This window comes from Plodia interpunctella, chromosome 9 (genome assembly GCF_027563975.2).
Source record: "Plodia interpunctella isolate USDA-ARS_2022_Savannah chromosome 9, ilPloInte3.2, whole genome shotgun sequence".
NCBI lineage: Eukaryota > Metazoa > Arthropoda > Insecta > Lepidoptera > Pyralidae > Plodia > Plodia interpunctella.
Window position 1 is genome coordinate 10,002,556 of NC_071302.1, and position 16,450 is coordinate 10,019,005.

The 16,450-nt window shown below is 35.9% G+C and overlaps 1 protein-coding gene across 2 annotated transcripts in view; it reads left to right on the forward strand.

Annotated features, from left to right (window-relative positions):
• Positions 1 to 16,417, forward strand: part of LOC128672467 (synaptic vesicle glycoprotein 2B-like) — a 23,590-nt gene extending 7,173 nt beyond the window's left edge. For both annotated transcript variants that reach the window (XM_053749623.1, XM_064436158.1), the window contains exons 3-11: positions 4,055 to 4,216; positions 7,195 to 7,362; positions 8,126 to 8,242; positions 10,760 to 10,995; positions 11,290 to 11,462; positions 11,740 to 11,968; positions 12,233 to 12,513; positions 12,869 to 12,996; positions 15,810 to 16,417. In XM_053749623.1, coding sequence (XP_053605598.1) covers positions 4,055 to 4,216; positions 7,195 to 7,362; positions 8,126 to 8,242; positions 10,760 to 10,995; positions 11,290 to 11,462; positions 11,740 to 11,968; positions 12,233 to 12,513; positions 12,869 to 12,996; positions 15,810 to 15,931 — 1,616 coding nt within the window. In that variant the 3' untranslated portion in view covers positions 15,932 to 16,417. The remainder of the gene's footprint in view (positions 1 to 4,054; positions 4,217 to 7,194; positions 7,363 to 8,125; positions 8,243 to 10,759; positions 10,996 to 11,289; positions 11,463 to 11,739; positions 11,969 to 12,232; positions 12,514 to 12,868; positions 12,997 to 15,809) is intronic.
• The last annotated feature ends 33 nt before the right edge of the window (positions 16,418 to 16,450 follow it).

The window sequence follows — 16,450 nt, forward strand, 5'->3', positions numbered from 1 at the left end:
CTTCTAGTCGGAATTCCTCATGGCTGAGGCCGTGGTTATTACGTGGAATGAAACACAAACACACAACAACTTTTTAATCAGCAACTTAATAATCAACTAGTGTGCAGGTTTCCTCACTATGTTTTCGGTGAAGGAAAACGTCGTGATGAAAACTATTATACATGAGACATATTGGTATACAAAGTCGCGTGGCATGAGTAGGATTCGAACCTGGTATCTTTCGATGCACAGGCGGGCGTCTTATCCATTACGCTATCAGTACATAGATAATCCTTACTTATATTATAAATGCGAAAGTAAGTTTGTTTGTTATCTCTTAACACTCCAATTAACTCGCCCAATCTTCTTGAAATTTTACATACATGTAGTTTGAATTATGGTGAAGGACATGGGACATACCTTTCGTCCCGGAGAAATGGTGGGAAACTCACGCGGGCGAAACCGCGGGCAAAAGCTAGTTGTATATTATTATCCAAATATTATGATGTTCAACATTATGCATGTCAACGGCTGTGTTAGTCATGATGGTTTCATAACAAAGTACCTTTTCCTCATTAAAATATAAAGGCATTTGGTGTTATGGACGAGTCAAATTCAAGACAAATTTATAAACAGTACATTTATTGTTAGCTCTTCGCACCAAAATAACAGGTTAAAATTAAACCATTTTGAAAATTCGACAAGCCGATGGGTTGTCTGTGGTTTTTGTTTCTTAGTCAATTTTTACATCCATACGAGCGCATGCAAATGAGTAACTGTAACCTGTAAAATACTAGATTTGCCCGCGGCTTCGCCCGCGAATATTTCTCAGGAGGACAGATATTTTTCTAGGATGAATGGTACCCTATATCTTTTTACATACTTCAAATTACAAAATATGCAAAATTTAAATAAACAAATTTCCTTTCGCATTTATAATAATACAAGATGTTACCCGGGACTTCGCTCCCGTGGAAATTTTGAGATAAAATATAGCTTATAACAATCTTGAATAATGTACCTTTCTAATGGCGAAAGAATTTTTGAAATCGGTTTGGTAGTTTCGGATATTACCCGACCCAAACATACAAACTCACAAACGCTTACCTCTTTATAATAATAGTATAATAATATAATAGTATAGATTAGGAATTATGATATAATTTTGTGCTCCTATAATAAGACCACTTCAAACTCTATATATTCATTCGTGGATCTCTCAAGAGGTGACAAGTTTGGCAGCTGATAAAAGACAACAGCTATCCCAAAAGTGACACGAATCTTCAAAATTTAATGGTCCTTTTTACCGAGAACATGCTAGGGAATGAAAGAGAGAGATACCTGGACTTTTCAAATAACCTGAACACTTCAGAAATCTAATAAAAGAAACATCAAGCGATAAATTAAATTAGCGATAATGCAGTATTATATCCATTCAGTTGATTTCATATCCGTGCGTTAATGACATCAGGAATCTACAATAGTTACCTCAACTGTGTTCTGTTTCCACATCATTATTTCATACAATAATATTCATTGAAGATATGTGGATATTGTTATATTGTTATGCAGCCGTGCACCCAGTTGCCTGTGTATAAAATTAAATGTATAACTGCATTCACATAATGTAAAACGATAGATAAATTTTATTTATTTTTTTGTTCTTAAGTGTATATAATTAAACGCTCTTTGAGTCCAACATTTGTGACGTCACTTGTGCCCATTGTCATGGGGCTAGTTTAGCCCCATATAATACATTTTTATGACATATGTCAAAATTGTCTGATTTTGAAAATGGCAACCACGGAGTGATGTCAAATATCCTATTCGGATAAACGCTTTCAATATTTGCTTCTCTTTGTCTTCGTCCTGTATGTCATTTCTTTCGCGACTGTGACGCCGCGGAGCCGCAGCGTAAGAAATAAACTTTAAAATCTTGAAGATTCAGCTGTGATCTTACAAGCGGCCGTCTGCCTCACATCAACTCTCCTTGGGAATGATATTGTTGCCAATCAGATTTCAAGGCTGTGTCCCTGTTTCCTTTTCTGTTAACAAACCCATGTCTAAATGCTATAGAATAGAAAGGTGTATGATAGTGAATAGTTTGATTTTTGTTGATTGGTTTTCTATCGATGTTTTCCTTCATTGGAACAGGTATTGGTCGAGAGATTGTATAGACAGTTTGCCGTCAATTTACCATCAAGATATTTAAATATTTAAAATTAGTAACCTTTTTACCATCAGCCCAGCCGCCATTTCTTTTGTGAATTCTTTTTCGTTAAATTTCTCATGGCAAATCGTATACTTTTTCGCGAGAACCCACTTTACTTATGATTATGACAAACTTACTTTATGACAAACCGACAATAATAATTATATGTATGTACTTTTGACTTTGACCATAACATCGCCCGCGTGTATTGTTGGTTTTCAGCTTACTTAAAAATGTAATATGTTTTCTTAGCATTTTGTTATATTTTTCTTATTGGTTTGATTTATTGTCAAATGAAAGAATAATATCTGTGGTGTATTGGATTTAGCTGTCTTTTTATCGATGACCAACAAAATAAACGTGGAATATAACTAACAATTGTATATATTATTGGAGATAAATTGATGACAGTTTAGGAGATGCGCTGTTAAGTTTTACGATGTCCGTATTAATCCGCAAGGTCATGAAGGCTGATCATGACTGAAGGGTGTAGCAATGTATACAAACTGGCTTTTGCCCGCGACTTCGCTCGTGTTCATTTTGTATATCTTATAAATTATTATTGTCAATATCTTGTGTTCGACTTCCGTCTAGTAGATTTTGCGTGATGCACGAATGTACATATCTACCTACAGGTTCGATTTTCGCGGGCAATATTCGTACCTGTTTTCACTATTGATAGAATTTCGAAAAACAAAACATGTGTAATTGTGTTTGCTCATAAAGGGAAAAGTTCATTCATCTATAACAATCTATTATATTTGGTGGTTGTTATGTTCTATTGTAATTTCGTGACATATTACAATGGTTCAAATACACAAACATTTGTTTTAGTGACTGTTGACACAGGTTGGTTAACAACGACATATTTTTTGTTCACCAATCTAAGAATGTATTTACACCAAGTCTACTCGTTAGTTAGATATTACGATTAGAGAATGTATCTTAAACGTAAATTGTTATTTATGGAAAATAGTGACCAGAATACCAGAGATTAACCTTGGTATAGAGATCATTTGCATGGATACATCATCCTTGTCTATTTATGGGTGTTTTTCGAATGCTGCGGCCGCGCTGTCATTATATTTTTTCAAATTTTAACAAAGACACGAATTAGTTTTTCAATCTGACTTTAAAATACTTAATCTGTACTGTAATGCAAACTTTATGAATGATTAATTTTGGAAATGGTTCCTTCGTCAAGAAAATTGACGGATCGCCATGACAGCGCGGCCGCAGCGGTCGAACGAAACGCTTTGTGCTCAACTGCCGCCAAACTGCAGTGATTGAATTGTTGTGTTCCGGTTTGAAGGCAGTGCGATTACAGGGCGCTGTGGCAAAAGATCCTAGGCCACGTTGCAGATGTTGATAGGCTGTGGACCACTTACCATCATCATGACTATATGCCTGCTTGGTAGTTTAAAAAAAAAAAACGTAATCATAACGCAGATATTATAGTGCTATTTGCAGTTCAAATAATCTCTAAAGTTATTATTACAATATAAAAAATATTGTACTTGTTTTGGTAAATTTACTACATTATCCCGTCCTAGATTAGGATCACGCTGTATTCTTCCTTGGATACCGTACGAGGCGACTAAAGGAGACAGCCCTGTAAGCAACCTATCAGCTGATAGGCAACAATTGAATTCCCAAGGGCGGTTGCAGTCAGGTAGGTAGTCGATTGTAAAATCACAGCCGAATATTCAAAAGGAATCGGGAAAACGCTCAGATAAGAGAGAGAGAGAGAGAGTTAGAGAGAGAGGGAGAGAGAGAGAGAGGGAGAGAGAGATATATATATATATATATCTGTGATGCTTTCCTATAAACCACATTTTGAACAACTAAACCAACTTTTCTCAGGATACGGCCGGTTCAGCCGCAGCGCGCTCGGCGCGTGCGCCTGCGCATTCTTCCAGACGGGCGTGCAGAACTGCGTCATGTCGTATGTGCTGCCAGCGGCGAAATGTGAGCTGCAGCTGACGACGTACCAGGCTGGCCTGATCAATATGGCTTTTATGAGTGGTGAGTTCCTTTTTATTTGTATTGGAAAGTAACCAAACATGCTTCCATTATGGTCCTGGAGCAAATGAGAAACAAAGAATGTGCCAGCAGCTGTTTCCTTCGCGCATAAAAAGTCAGTTATTTTAATATTGCTATATTTGATCATAAGGCGACATGGGATGACATAGATTATAGACATTTGTTTATAAATGATGGGCTGGCTTATCACTTTTAAAATTTTAGTTTATCTGTTGCTCCATAACGTTATTTAACTCCATAAGGGACAAAGACATGAAATACAAAATCTATCTCAAACTTGTTTAGATCGAAATGAAATTACCTCCACGTGATTTTATACAATCATACAGCCAATTGCAATACAAAACGAAAAATTGTTGATACTGGCCACATGGCGCAAAAAAAAAGAAAAGCCAAAAAGTTTGTAAATGGTATTGTACTGCGATTGTGTTAACCAATGGAATTTTTATTTTAATAAATTGTTTTTTTTTTTCGCTGGAGAATTAAAGATTATATTGATTTGTCATTTACTAGCATTAGCACATAGCTTCGCCCGTGTGAATATTCCACGGTATTTTTCCGGGTAGCTTGTTTTTTTAAGAGAACGATACATTTGTTAGCAAATCATTTAATTGAAACATACATAAGAATGAATAGACTGACTATATAGAATACAATTAGAAAAAGCAATTGTGAAAATTGATTAAGTAGGTTTATAAAGTGTGAAGAGAAGGCGAACAAACTTACTTTCGCGTAGTTGAAAAGAGGTGGATTTTATTATTGGTTTTATAGCCATTTTCCTTGATCGACTTTTATCACATGCGCGGTAATAAACGCGCTCTGTCACTAACAACAGAGCAATGTGAAATTAAAATATTCTGTCGTTTTGACGTCCGTCGATTGACAACGCAGTACAACGCAGAAATTGTAGGCAGTCAATTACACACGTCATTGTCAAAATCTATGGAAAAACAACGGAGCTGCAACATGCTGCGTCGTCGCAACGGAGCACGACTAAGCATGACTTTTAGGATGATATGATCTTATATCTCGTGACAAATTTACTTAATACTCCTAAAAATCTTAAACTAAGTCTACTGCCGGCTTCCAAAGCGCAGGTGAAGAAGAAGCGGCGCAACAAACTTCACCGCAGCCTTTTCTTTAAAGACAAATTATTCCTGTAATTCCTTCGAACGATCTCAGAAAGCACATGCCAGTTTGACGATTACAGATTTATAGATTACATCATGCAAGTGAATCCAGTGAATCCAGTGTAACCAGTTTGAGACTGGGGAAAAGTAGAGTAGTTTTTTGATGGTAATTGTCCTGTAACGGTTAAAGGAAATTACAATTTAGTAATGTACTGCACACCGCGCATATTACCCGCGTAATTATTTAAAAAACAATACTTAAGTTATTGTGCACAGTAGCGCCATCTACTTAATAAAGCGCCAGTGACTATGAGACCAAATCTTTCGGGAATCTAATCTGCCAAAAAGAGTTCATAATTTTCAAACAGTTTAACACATATTTGGCAAACATAGCTAAGAACACCCTCAATTAAATTCAAATAAAAAATGATACTAAATCCTTTAGCCGTTTGGTTCCAAAAATTCACGGACGGACATACAGATACACAGACACGTTAAACGTATAACTCCTTCCTTCTGTCGTCGGGGGTTAAAAAAAAACAATATCATCATAAAATTTCCTCATTTCAATAGAAATATGTGTGGCTTAGCGTATTTTTGATGACGACATAATATTTTTAGGAAGTTAGTACAAATCACTTATGCGTAAATTCGAATAAGCGGTTATTTCATAAATGCAAAAGCAAACAAGCGAAATATATGCTAATTTGCAGTTTAGAACTTAGGGTATAATAATTTTTATAAGTAGCAACACATACTGCAACCGCTTATTTAAGGTATTCCCTTAAATGTTTTGATGAAACTATTTCTAACGTTTTGTTTTGATATGATTTTTGATATAGTTAGCATAGATTTGATAGTTTCTCTGGGCAGCAAATGGTCACCCATTTACTGTCAGATAGCCCGCTTACCGTCTTATTTCATAAAAACTCTCATAACATTAGTCTTGCCTCAATATACGTTTCAGTTATCACTACATAGTATAAAACAAAATTGCTTTCCGCTGTCTCTCTCTGTATTCTTAGATCTTTAAAACTACACAACGCATTTTGATGCGGGTTTTTTGGTTTAGGTGTATTATGGTTTTACCCGAGCAAAACTGGGACAGGCTACTAGTGTAAATATATCTCTGCAAACAAGAGATACTGTCAAACAAGACGCATATCGTACTGCCATATTAAGCGTGCTCTAACCATCTTGACATGGTTTGATTAATAACATCAAAGTAGCGTGTCTCCGTAACCAAGTATTAGCTTTGCGTTTCATATTAGATACTTTGGACGTCAAAATAATTATATTATGTGAAACTGGCTTTTGAACGCGGCTTCGCCCGCGTGAATTTCCCGGCGTAAGCGGATCTGACACGATTTTCATACGAAATTTCACCCCCCGCCCCATTATTGTTATTAGGGAGTTGATTTTTGAAAAAAAAAGTAGTCAATGTTGAAACGAATGTCTTTAACTACATGCATGCCAAATTTCATCAAAATCGGTCCAGCGGTTAAGCCGTGAAAGCGGAACTGACAGACTTTCGCATTTATAATATTAAGTAACTCCATACTTACTACTTTTAGTAACTATGATGTGAAACTATATTATATTATATGGCTTTTTTGTGAGAGATTATATTTATTTATATAGTTACTAACTATAATAGGTTTAGTACCTAATCAATAGATTATTCAGTTAACCTCCGACGCTCTGTGGCGTTGGCAACCAGGGAATTTTTCACATGAGAAAGACCGAACAAATAAGCGGAATTAACTTCGGCATCAATAATCCATAGGACTACTAAACTGATCGAATGAAAGCCCTCGATTTCCCTTTTAGGTGGCGTAGCCAGTGCCTTCTTCTGGGGTATTGTTGGCGACGTGTTCGGCAGACGCAACGTCCTGAGCACGACTCTACTGCTGGACGCTGTGATCACACTGGCACAGAGTATAGTACCAGATTACAGGCTCCTTCTAGCTGCAAGATCAATTAATGGCTTTCTTATTGGTAAGCTTCATTCTTTAACTAATTTTCTACGACCTCCGTGGCCTAACGGTCATCACGCCGAATGCTACACTGGGTCCCGGGTTTGATCCCCGGTCAGGTCAACCTGGAAAATATCTTTTTCAAATTGACCTGGGTCTTGGATGTTGATATATATACCTATGTATATGTTATAGAATGTAGTATCGTTGAGTTAGCAACCCATAACACAAGTTTCGAACTTACTTTGGGGCTAACTCGATCTGTGTGATTTGTCCTTATATATTTATTTATATTTTTTTTATTTAACATCTATGTGATCTCATTGCTGGGATAAGGAATTCATGGTTCCATGTGGGCCTACTGCCACACTGGGTCGGTGGGTATTCTCGCCGACATTTCAAGTACACTAAACTTTCCAGAAGGAATCTTTACTAACTTAATTAATCTAGCGCCTGTGTGGATGATTTATTTTGCGAAAATTTCGTATAGAGCTTTCTTGAAAATCCCGTTTGCGTGTGGAAAAGAAAAGTCAAATTGTCTTATCCTTTCTGGTGATAGTATAAATAAATTTATGATTTTACTCATAAATTACAAAAAATAAAAATCAATTAAATTTTAATTACATAATGAAATCAAAATTCCATCGTGATTGTAAAAAAAAAATAAGTGGTGTAAAAGTTGTCATCGAAACTAAGTATGAAAAAAGGAGATAAACATTTTTGAAATTACTGAATAAAATTTAGATATTCCGTGGTACTGGTAAATTCATAAGTTTTGGTTCCAGGTGGACCATCAACGCTTGTGTTCACGTATCTATCAGACCTGGTGGGGGTGAAAAAGAGACAGTTTTACTTGAACATCACCGGCATGAGCTTCGTCGCAGCGTGGCTTATACTACCAGGTGATTACAAGTTCTATGATCATCACGATTCGTGGTATGTAGACGAGGTTGTGTGACGTTAAGTGAAAAACTTTGTTAGTCAATTTAATTGGGAACGTTTAAATAGCTGTAGACAACGTTGTCGAAAAATATTATGAGAATAATAATAAATCTACCGGCTTCAATCAGTTCATCGGTGTAGGCCTGTATTCGCCAACCCGTCAACATCTCATCTATAATTTAATACACACATTTCAAAGAAGGAAGTGTTTAAAGCTTTTGTTTATATGTAACCTGCGGAACTACTTAACCGATTTCCAAAATTTTTTTCATCAAGATTATACAATAATCCTTGAGAGGCTAAGCGTGTGTGAATTTCCTACGGGAGCAATTAATTTTCCGGGATAAAAATAGGGTACTTTTTATCCCGGAAAATTAATTGTTCTTCTCCGTGTTTTAAATTACATGTATGCAAAATTTTAAAAAGACTGGTGAGTAGATAAAGCGCTATGAGGTAACAAACAAACTTACTTTCGCATTCATAATATTAGTTAGGATAGGATTAGTTTGTCAAACATTAAAATCATCAGTAGATTTTGCATAACTGTCAAATACAGCATTTGCAAAATTAGTAGGAAGTAGCACAGTTCAAACATAATTATTGACTGTCTGCAACTCAGATATAAACGAAGTATTCATTACTGTACAATTTTTTGCCCCACCAATAGTCAGCATTTTTGCATCAATCAAACTGATTGTGTCAATGTGAAGGATGTGGGACAGTTTCCTAAATTGATTAACGGTTATGTGTTTGTAACTGGTCTGCCTGTTTTAACTATACATTACTGTACACTGACCCGAGATGTGATTTAGTACGGATCAAATTTGGTATTTAGATTAGATGAAATATGATTAAACATCGAAAACTAGGTCAATATTTGTTTTGCTCTTTATTATGTTCGCCGTTTGTGTGTGCTTCACTCTTATGTGGATCTGTGATTCAGTTGCGATGTGTTTGTCGAGGTTCATTCTGACCTACTCTTCCATTTGTCTTTCTTCATTCATCCTTTAAACATACACAAGCCATCTCAATATTCCTTTTTAACCCCCGACGCAAAAAGAGGGGTGTTATAAGTTTAACGTGTCTGTCTGTGGAATCGTAGCTCCCAATTTTCGTTTAGTTTTTTTTTGTGTCATAGATAATTTTATCCCGAGTGTTCTTAGCCATGTTTCATGAAAATCTGTTCAGTCGTTCTAAAGTTGTTGCGAAATGAATATTGAAATTTGGGGGCTTTTTAATTTGTCTAACAAATAAACTATTCTATTATGGTCACTACATCTTCCTTCAAATTGCACATGTTTCTAAAATCGATACGATATTAGATCCTTCAAGAAACGAGTCTACACCTTCTTGAAAGACCGGCAACGCTCCTGTGATGACCTTGGTATTGCAGTTGTTCTTTAGCAGCGGTAATCACTTACCATCTGGTGACGCGCTTGCTCTATCTCATAAATCTAATTATCCACTTGCAGCGAGCACGTTAGATTTATTGGACAATTTTGCACGAGTCACCAAAATGGCCAAATTGTTGGCCATGCTAGATTGATTCGCGGATCCTTGACATTGCACGTTATGTGGGCTCAGCCATCCACGGCAATGATTAAGTAAATTTTCCATGGAATTATGTACAACATGTTCTTTGTTTTGTAATATAGTAGGGGTATCTATAGGGGCCATTTAAATGGCGGGGGTGGCTTGTAGTCCTTTAGGACTACTCCTATCCTTTCGTGGCTGTCGTACGAGGCGACTAAGAAATAGACAGCCTTGGCAGCTGATAGGGTTGACGTCAGGCCGGCGGCCGGTACTAAAATCGCGGTCGAATCTTCAAAATGTTCAGGTTTAGTTTTTACACTGATACCGGGTTTCCCGGCCTCCAAATTAAAACAAAAGTCAAAATGATATTGATTTCTTACGTTACATTTTCGCGCTGTCAGGTTCTTGTGATATGGTATGTAATTTGTAGTCAACAGCGGAACCTACTTTTTGCCTAGTTCAAGAAAAAGATAATTCGAGCCTGATACATCAAATTTTATTAAAAATATTTTTTGTTAATAAAATGAAGAAATGTATTTTTCCATTGTCCACACTAATTATCCAGCAGTGGTCATTGATCCACTAATATTGAGTTTTAATTTATATAATACCTAGGTTATTATGGATCTTTTAAACATACCTTGGGTTTTTATATTCCTTCTTACTCTAGAAATTTATATTTAAAAAATGCTTTCGCTGCTTGCGTGTACATTTCCTAGGGATACAAAAACAAAAAATAGTTTTGTATTGTCGTACAAGTAATAAAATATAATGTATATCCATGCATAGTAGTACCAGTTACTACTTTTCTAAAAGAATACCTATATGTAATACCTCCAGTAACTTGTACCAATAGGTTTCCGACGATGGAAATCTTCAATGTTAAAATGACTAACCAAGACGACATACTACTCGACAAACTATTTGTAAAAATCTTATTACAGCATGTGCCTGGCTGGTGATCCCGTTCAAAGCCGTCAACCACACGACCATTATACCCATATACTCCTGGCGCCTGTTCCTGGCCCTGGGCAGTCTTCCAGGATTCGTGGGCGGCCTCTGGATCCTCAATCTGCCTGAGAGTCCAAGATTGTTGTCAGATACGAATAGAAGCGACACAGCATTGAAGCTACTGGCGAAAATTCATCGAGCGAATTGTGGGAAGAAAGAGGAATTTCGGGTTAGTAATTACCATAAATAAGCATTGCGGTATCTGATTATTAATCTAATCTTAATAATGACGTTAAAATAGCAATGTAAGCAAAACTATTTAAGGATAGCAACCCATGTACCGTACCAGCAAGTGTTGCCTAAAAAAGCACCACCACCACAGTTGATGGGTATAATTATAGGAAAATGAAGGAAGCCAGCCTCCTTTAAACCGACTTATGTAGACAATTACGATAAGGCTTTACGCCCAGCAGTTGATTTCATGTGGCTAATGTAATTAAGAATAATTGTTTTGATGATACAGATAAAGAAGCTTATTCAAGACAATATCCTAGTAACAAAGACATTGAATGGGGAGCAAAACAGAACGAAGGCGCTATTCCTCGGCGTGATGAAGGATTTGAAGACTTTTGTCTCCAAGAGCTACGCGGTGAAGTCTAGTCTGATACTATTCGCTTTCTTTGCCAACATGGCGGCGTAAGTATCTTGTTATAAAAAAAAATAAGAATGAATATCATGTTTCCAATAAATTGATATATTAGGAAGAATATTTAAGTCATTAAACAGTAGGGTGAAATAAATATTGTTATTTGCAGATAGATTCAATTTTTGCCAAATCTGGATTGCACCTTACTGCCAGCTACCGGTAAACTAAAATGTAAAAGATTGGTACGCGGAGAATCTGGGAAGAGTTGAAGAACTACTACTTGAAGAAACTTTGAACAATTTACTTATTTACCATAATCTTTTTCAGCGGCTTTGGCCTAAATCTATGGATTCCTGAGCTTCTACTAAGAATGCAAGGCTCCTCATGCAAGAGAGCTGGTCTCCCACAGAACGCAAGACTACAGAATACCACCAACTTGTTAAGAGAAAGCAAACTCTTCGACGTTTCTGGAGCAGAGTTAGTGCCTAGATATAATGACAGCAACTTTGATCATGACAGTCTGAGTTTTGGCTGTGGCGAGACTATGGATGAAGATGTAAGTTCTCGATCTTCTCTTAGCATATCGAATTATCGACTTGAATAAATTTGTGAGGGCAAAAACAATGTCACCAAAACAGTATTGTGGCGATATACAGGTCTTTCATTATGCTGATGGACAACAAGTTAGTTAAAATAGAAAATATAAGTATGTTAAAATCGTGTCAACGGCATTGTATCTCTCAAATGTAGTATGAACCGATTTGGTTCTAGCTTGTTCTCTTAATGATAACGATCTTACTAAAATTGTAATTTCTTCCAGGTATTTACATCAGGATTAATAGTTGGCGCGTGTTGCGTCCTAGGAAATGCTGCGTGCGCGTTCCTTGTAGCCCGAGGCGGTGCGCGTGGCGTGCGACGTGCTGCTGCCGCATGCGCGCTGGCATGCGCTTGCGCGTGCGCTTGTCTTGCTGCTTGTGCGTGTTCATGCGCATCGTCTAACAAGATCGCCGTGGCCGCAGCTGCGGCGTTGAACGCTGCGTCTTTGAATGGAAACGTTTTATTGATAAGGCTGCTATTGCATGCTTTACCAGCGAAATTGAGGTTAGTGCGGTACCTTACGCTAATATATAGTAAATAGCGTTGTCTAGATACATTATTGGGTTTGGTTAGATTGAGTCTACTTTATCAAGTTAGATTTTACATTAAAGAATACAATTCCTAAACTTGAACTATAATCTGGAAACTACATACCTACAATTACTGCTGATTTCTGTGTAGGTAATGACTTAGTAGTAGTTTCCATAGACCACCACTTACTTCCTGTGAAGGGAAACATCGCGAGGAAAGCGACACAGTGGCAGATTGTTAAATTCATTATGTGCATCTGTTATGCTTTTAGGTGACTTATGAAGTATTTTAACTTATAAAACGACTATATAATGTTTGAATGTTCCAGTGGTCTTGGGGTGTGTTGGGGTGCGTGGTGGGGCCGAGCGGGCGGCGTGGCTTCTAACCTGGCAGTAGGAGTACTGCTTGACTTCTCCTGCCCAGCGCCTTTCATCTCCGTAGCTGCTTTATTAGCAAGTATGTTTTGGATTACTGATTCTGTGTTTTTTATAGCATACTTAGTTCTTCGTTATTTTCTGCTTCTTAATTATTACGGTATACCGTACAATAAAGACTTAATTCATTCATGCCAGTTGCGTGATGATAAATGGAATCAGCTTTATCGACTCCATTAGTTATAAGGCCCAATGATCTTGTGTTGATAGCCGGTGAGATTTTGGTTCATTATTCCAGCCTACATTATCGGGGTGGAGTTGTGGACCTTTCGTATTCTTAATTGATGGCTTACTGCTCAATTTGTCACGAATGTCCAAACAAAAAAAAAACAGAGCGTTTGTAGATTTGCCATAGACACGCAAAGAAGAAGGTATACCTTTTGACCATGTACTTTCACGTACGGTTCAGTATACCTTTTGACCATGTACTTTATTGTGTACTTACATTGTTATATTACTGATAAAAAATTATACATAAATTTATATTAAAAAAATCGTAAGCCCTTCTGGCATAATAGGGACCAACACTGTTTGAATGAGTTTCTTTCGGCATTTCTTCTCAGAAGTGGTCGTTCCGAAATGCTATTAGTTTGTAGCTTTGGTAAACATCATTTAATTTAGAATATGACGTGAAAAAGTGCCTGTGAAGGCCTAATTTCTGAATAAATGATTTGATTTTGATTTGGTATTCCCATAATCTCCCTTCCGTAACAAATCGTATATTTTCATCAGCCTATCTGTTCAAGAGGTTACACAAGCCAAATGCTTAATAACAAAAAAGACACCTATTAAACGACCTTGACTCGGCCATGTGATTTTAACGTCATGTCGTCAAGATATCGAACACACCCAAAATTACCCACAAATTTTGTTGAGTAGGTACATGCACTGGCATGATTGATTGATAGTAAATGGCGATCGCTGCCCACTGAATGGAAATTGGTTCAGTCACCTTCGACATCACATAGTTATGGTATGTACAGAATGATAACATGACGTTGAAAGATGCCTGATGATAATCAAATGATCGGACATTCTCAAATGTCAGATGCGGCGCAATAAAAATTGATTTAAATTATCTAAAGGCATCAGGTACAGCCATTATACGTACAACCTATGTACTAATTCCATGGGTACGACTACAGCAAAATAGAATGACAATTATACACATAATGATTTGAATCTTAGAATGGTATAGAAGCAGCTAGTGTGATATGAAAACAAATTGAAACTGGGATCTTCCGATCAAAGACAATAAACCAAGCCGTTTTGGCATAGGTACATTTTGTGTTATCATTTTGTATTTTTTACATTTTATGCATATTGTATTGCATATTTATGCACACTTAATCTCATAGCTAATGAGATCGAATTATTTGCTTGCACACTGAGTGAATTCACACGAGTAGGTAAGTTTATATATAATATGTTACAGGCGTAATATTTAAGCTGCACTATCGCAATAGTTACTATATACTATAATGGTATATATACTGTAAAGGTATATGTACTGTAAAGGTATATATACTGTAAAGGTATATGTACTGTAAAGGTATATATACTGTAAAGGTATATATACTACAATGATAGTAGTAAGATGATGAAATAGATAAATATTGCATTGGCATACATTTCGTGTTATCATTTTGTATTTTTTACATTTTATGTCATGAAGGACTATAGCCAATTGCAAATCGTGCGGTGTTGATAATTTTAATTGTTAAAGTGCTACCATCAATTAATTCAAAGCTTGTTTGTCGTTTGACATGTCTGGCTTCATTCTGTAGTCATCTTGATTAGTCATTGGACTCTGACCACGGATCTGACTACGTGTAGTCAAGTAGCTAGATACCGTTTCTCATTTAACTAAATGGGTTAGGAGTTATGTCGCCTGTGGCCCACGTTGTTGTTGGCGATCTTATGTTTCTATTAAATATACTAGCTTTTACACGCGGCTTCGCCCACGTCAATTTCCCATGGGAACGATAGATTTTTTTTCTGTATTAATGTCCTTCTCCATACTGTTTTTATTTTATTTTATTTATTTATAAGACATATCAACAACATAAACATATAACATTAATAGAAAACATGATATTAATTAATTTCTGATGTTTACATCATTTATAGATGTGCACAACATTCCATTTTTTGCTAACTGATTAATTTAGTAACCTTAAAAATTTGCTCAATAATTATTAAAAACAAAATAATTTTTCAAAATTAAAAAAAAAAAATTTCAAAATTTTATCCTTAAATATTTTTGGACTATCGTGAAATATATACAAATTAAGCAACTTATGGCATTCATTGGCAACGTTATGATAAATCGTGAAATAGGTGAATGCTTACCCAATCTGGTTCTTTCTACTAGAAGGAACTAAGAAAATACTGTTAAACATATATATGCGAAATTTCAAGAAGATTGGTTGAATAGATAACGCGTGATGACAAACGAACTTACTTTCGCATTTATAATATTAAATAATAAATAAATATATTAGGACAAATCACACAGATTGAGCTAGCCCCAAAGTAAGTTCTAGACTTGTGTTATGGGATACTAACTCAACGATACTATATTTTATAACAAATACATACATAGATAAACATCCAAGACCCGGATCAATTAGAAAAAGATAATTTTCCATCATGACCCGACCGGGGATCGAACCCGGGACCTCTCGGTTCAGTGGCAAGAACTTTACCACTGCGTCAGGTAGGATAAGTTGGGATAAATAAATAGTAGCTTGTATCATCACACCTAGCGTACTTCTTTCGTATTTCGTGGATATAATTTTCATAAAAAATAATAAAAAAAATAATTTTTTTCAGTATCGATCGGCGCCATCATGATAATCAAACTTGAAGAACAAGAAACCGGAGAAACTGAGGAAGACGAACAAGACAACGGGAAGAGCACAGGTCTAGACAGATACATATCTACGCACATGTAAGCTTAGATATAGATAAACATTGGATACTTAAATAATATGTGCCTTAAACGCCATTTTCAACACATAGCCAGGTATTTTTAAATAATTCGCTGAAAATATGTCAGTTGAGTGATATTCATATATCAATACGATAAGTTTTCCGTTGATTCAAAAGCGTTTGTTTAATTTTGATAAACAAAGAAATAATTGCAAATTTAAATGTAAATTATAAATATTATTCGTGTAAATTATAAATATTACAATTATGTCACTCAACAAAATGGTCATGACAAACTTATTCTTTAAGAAATTGGTGTAAATAGATATAAATATAATTAACTAGTTAATTAGATATGATATTGATTGGTTTTGTCCTGAAATATAAGAAGGAATGTGAAAAATAAAATGCATTTATATAATTATCAAAGGAGTATTCAACATCGATATGAATTTAAAAACGCAAACTCATAAATCTAAGTACCTACCCAGAAGGGATATTATTGCTTGTAGATAAAAATAATTTTTCCATAGAGACGAAGG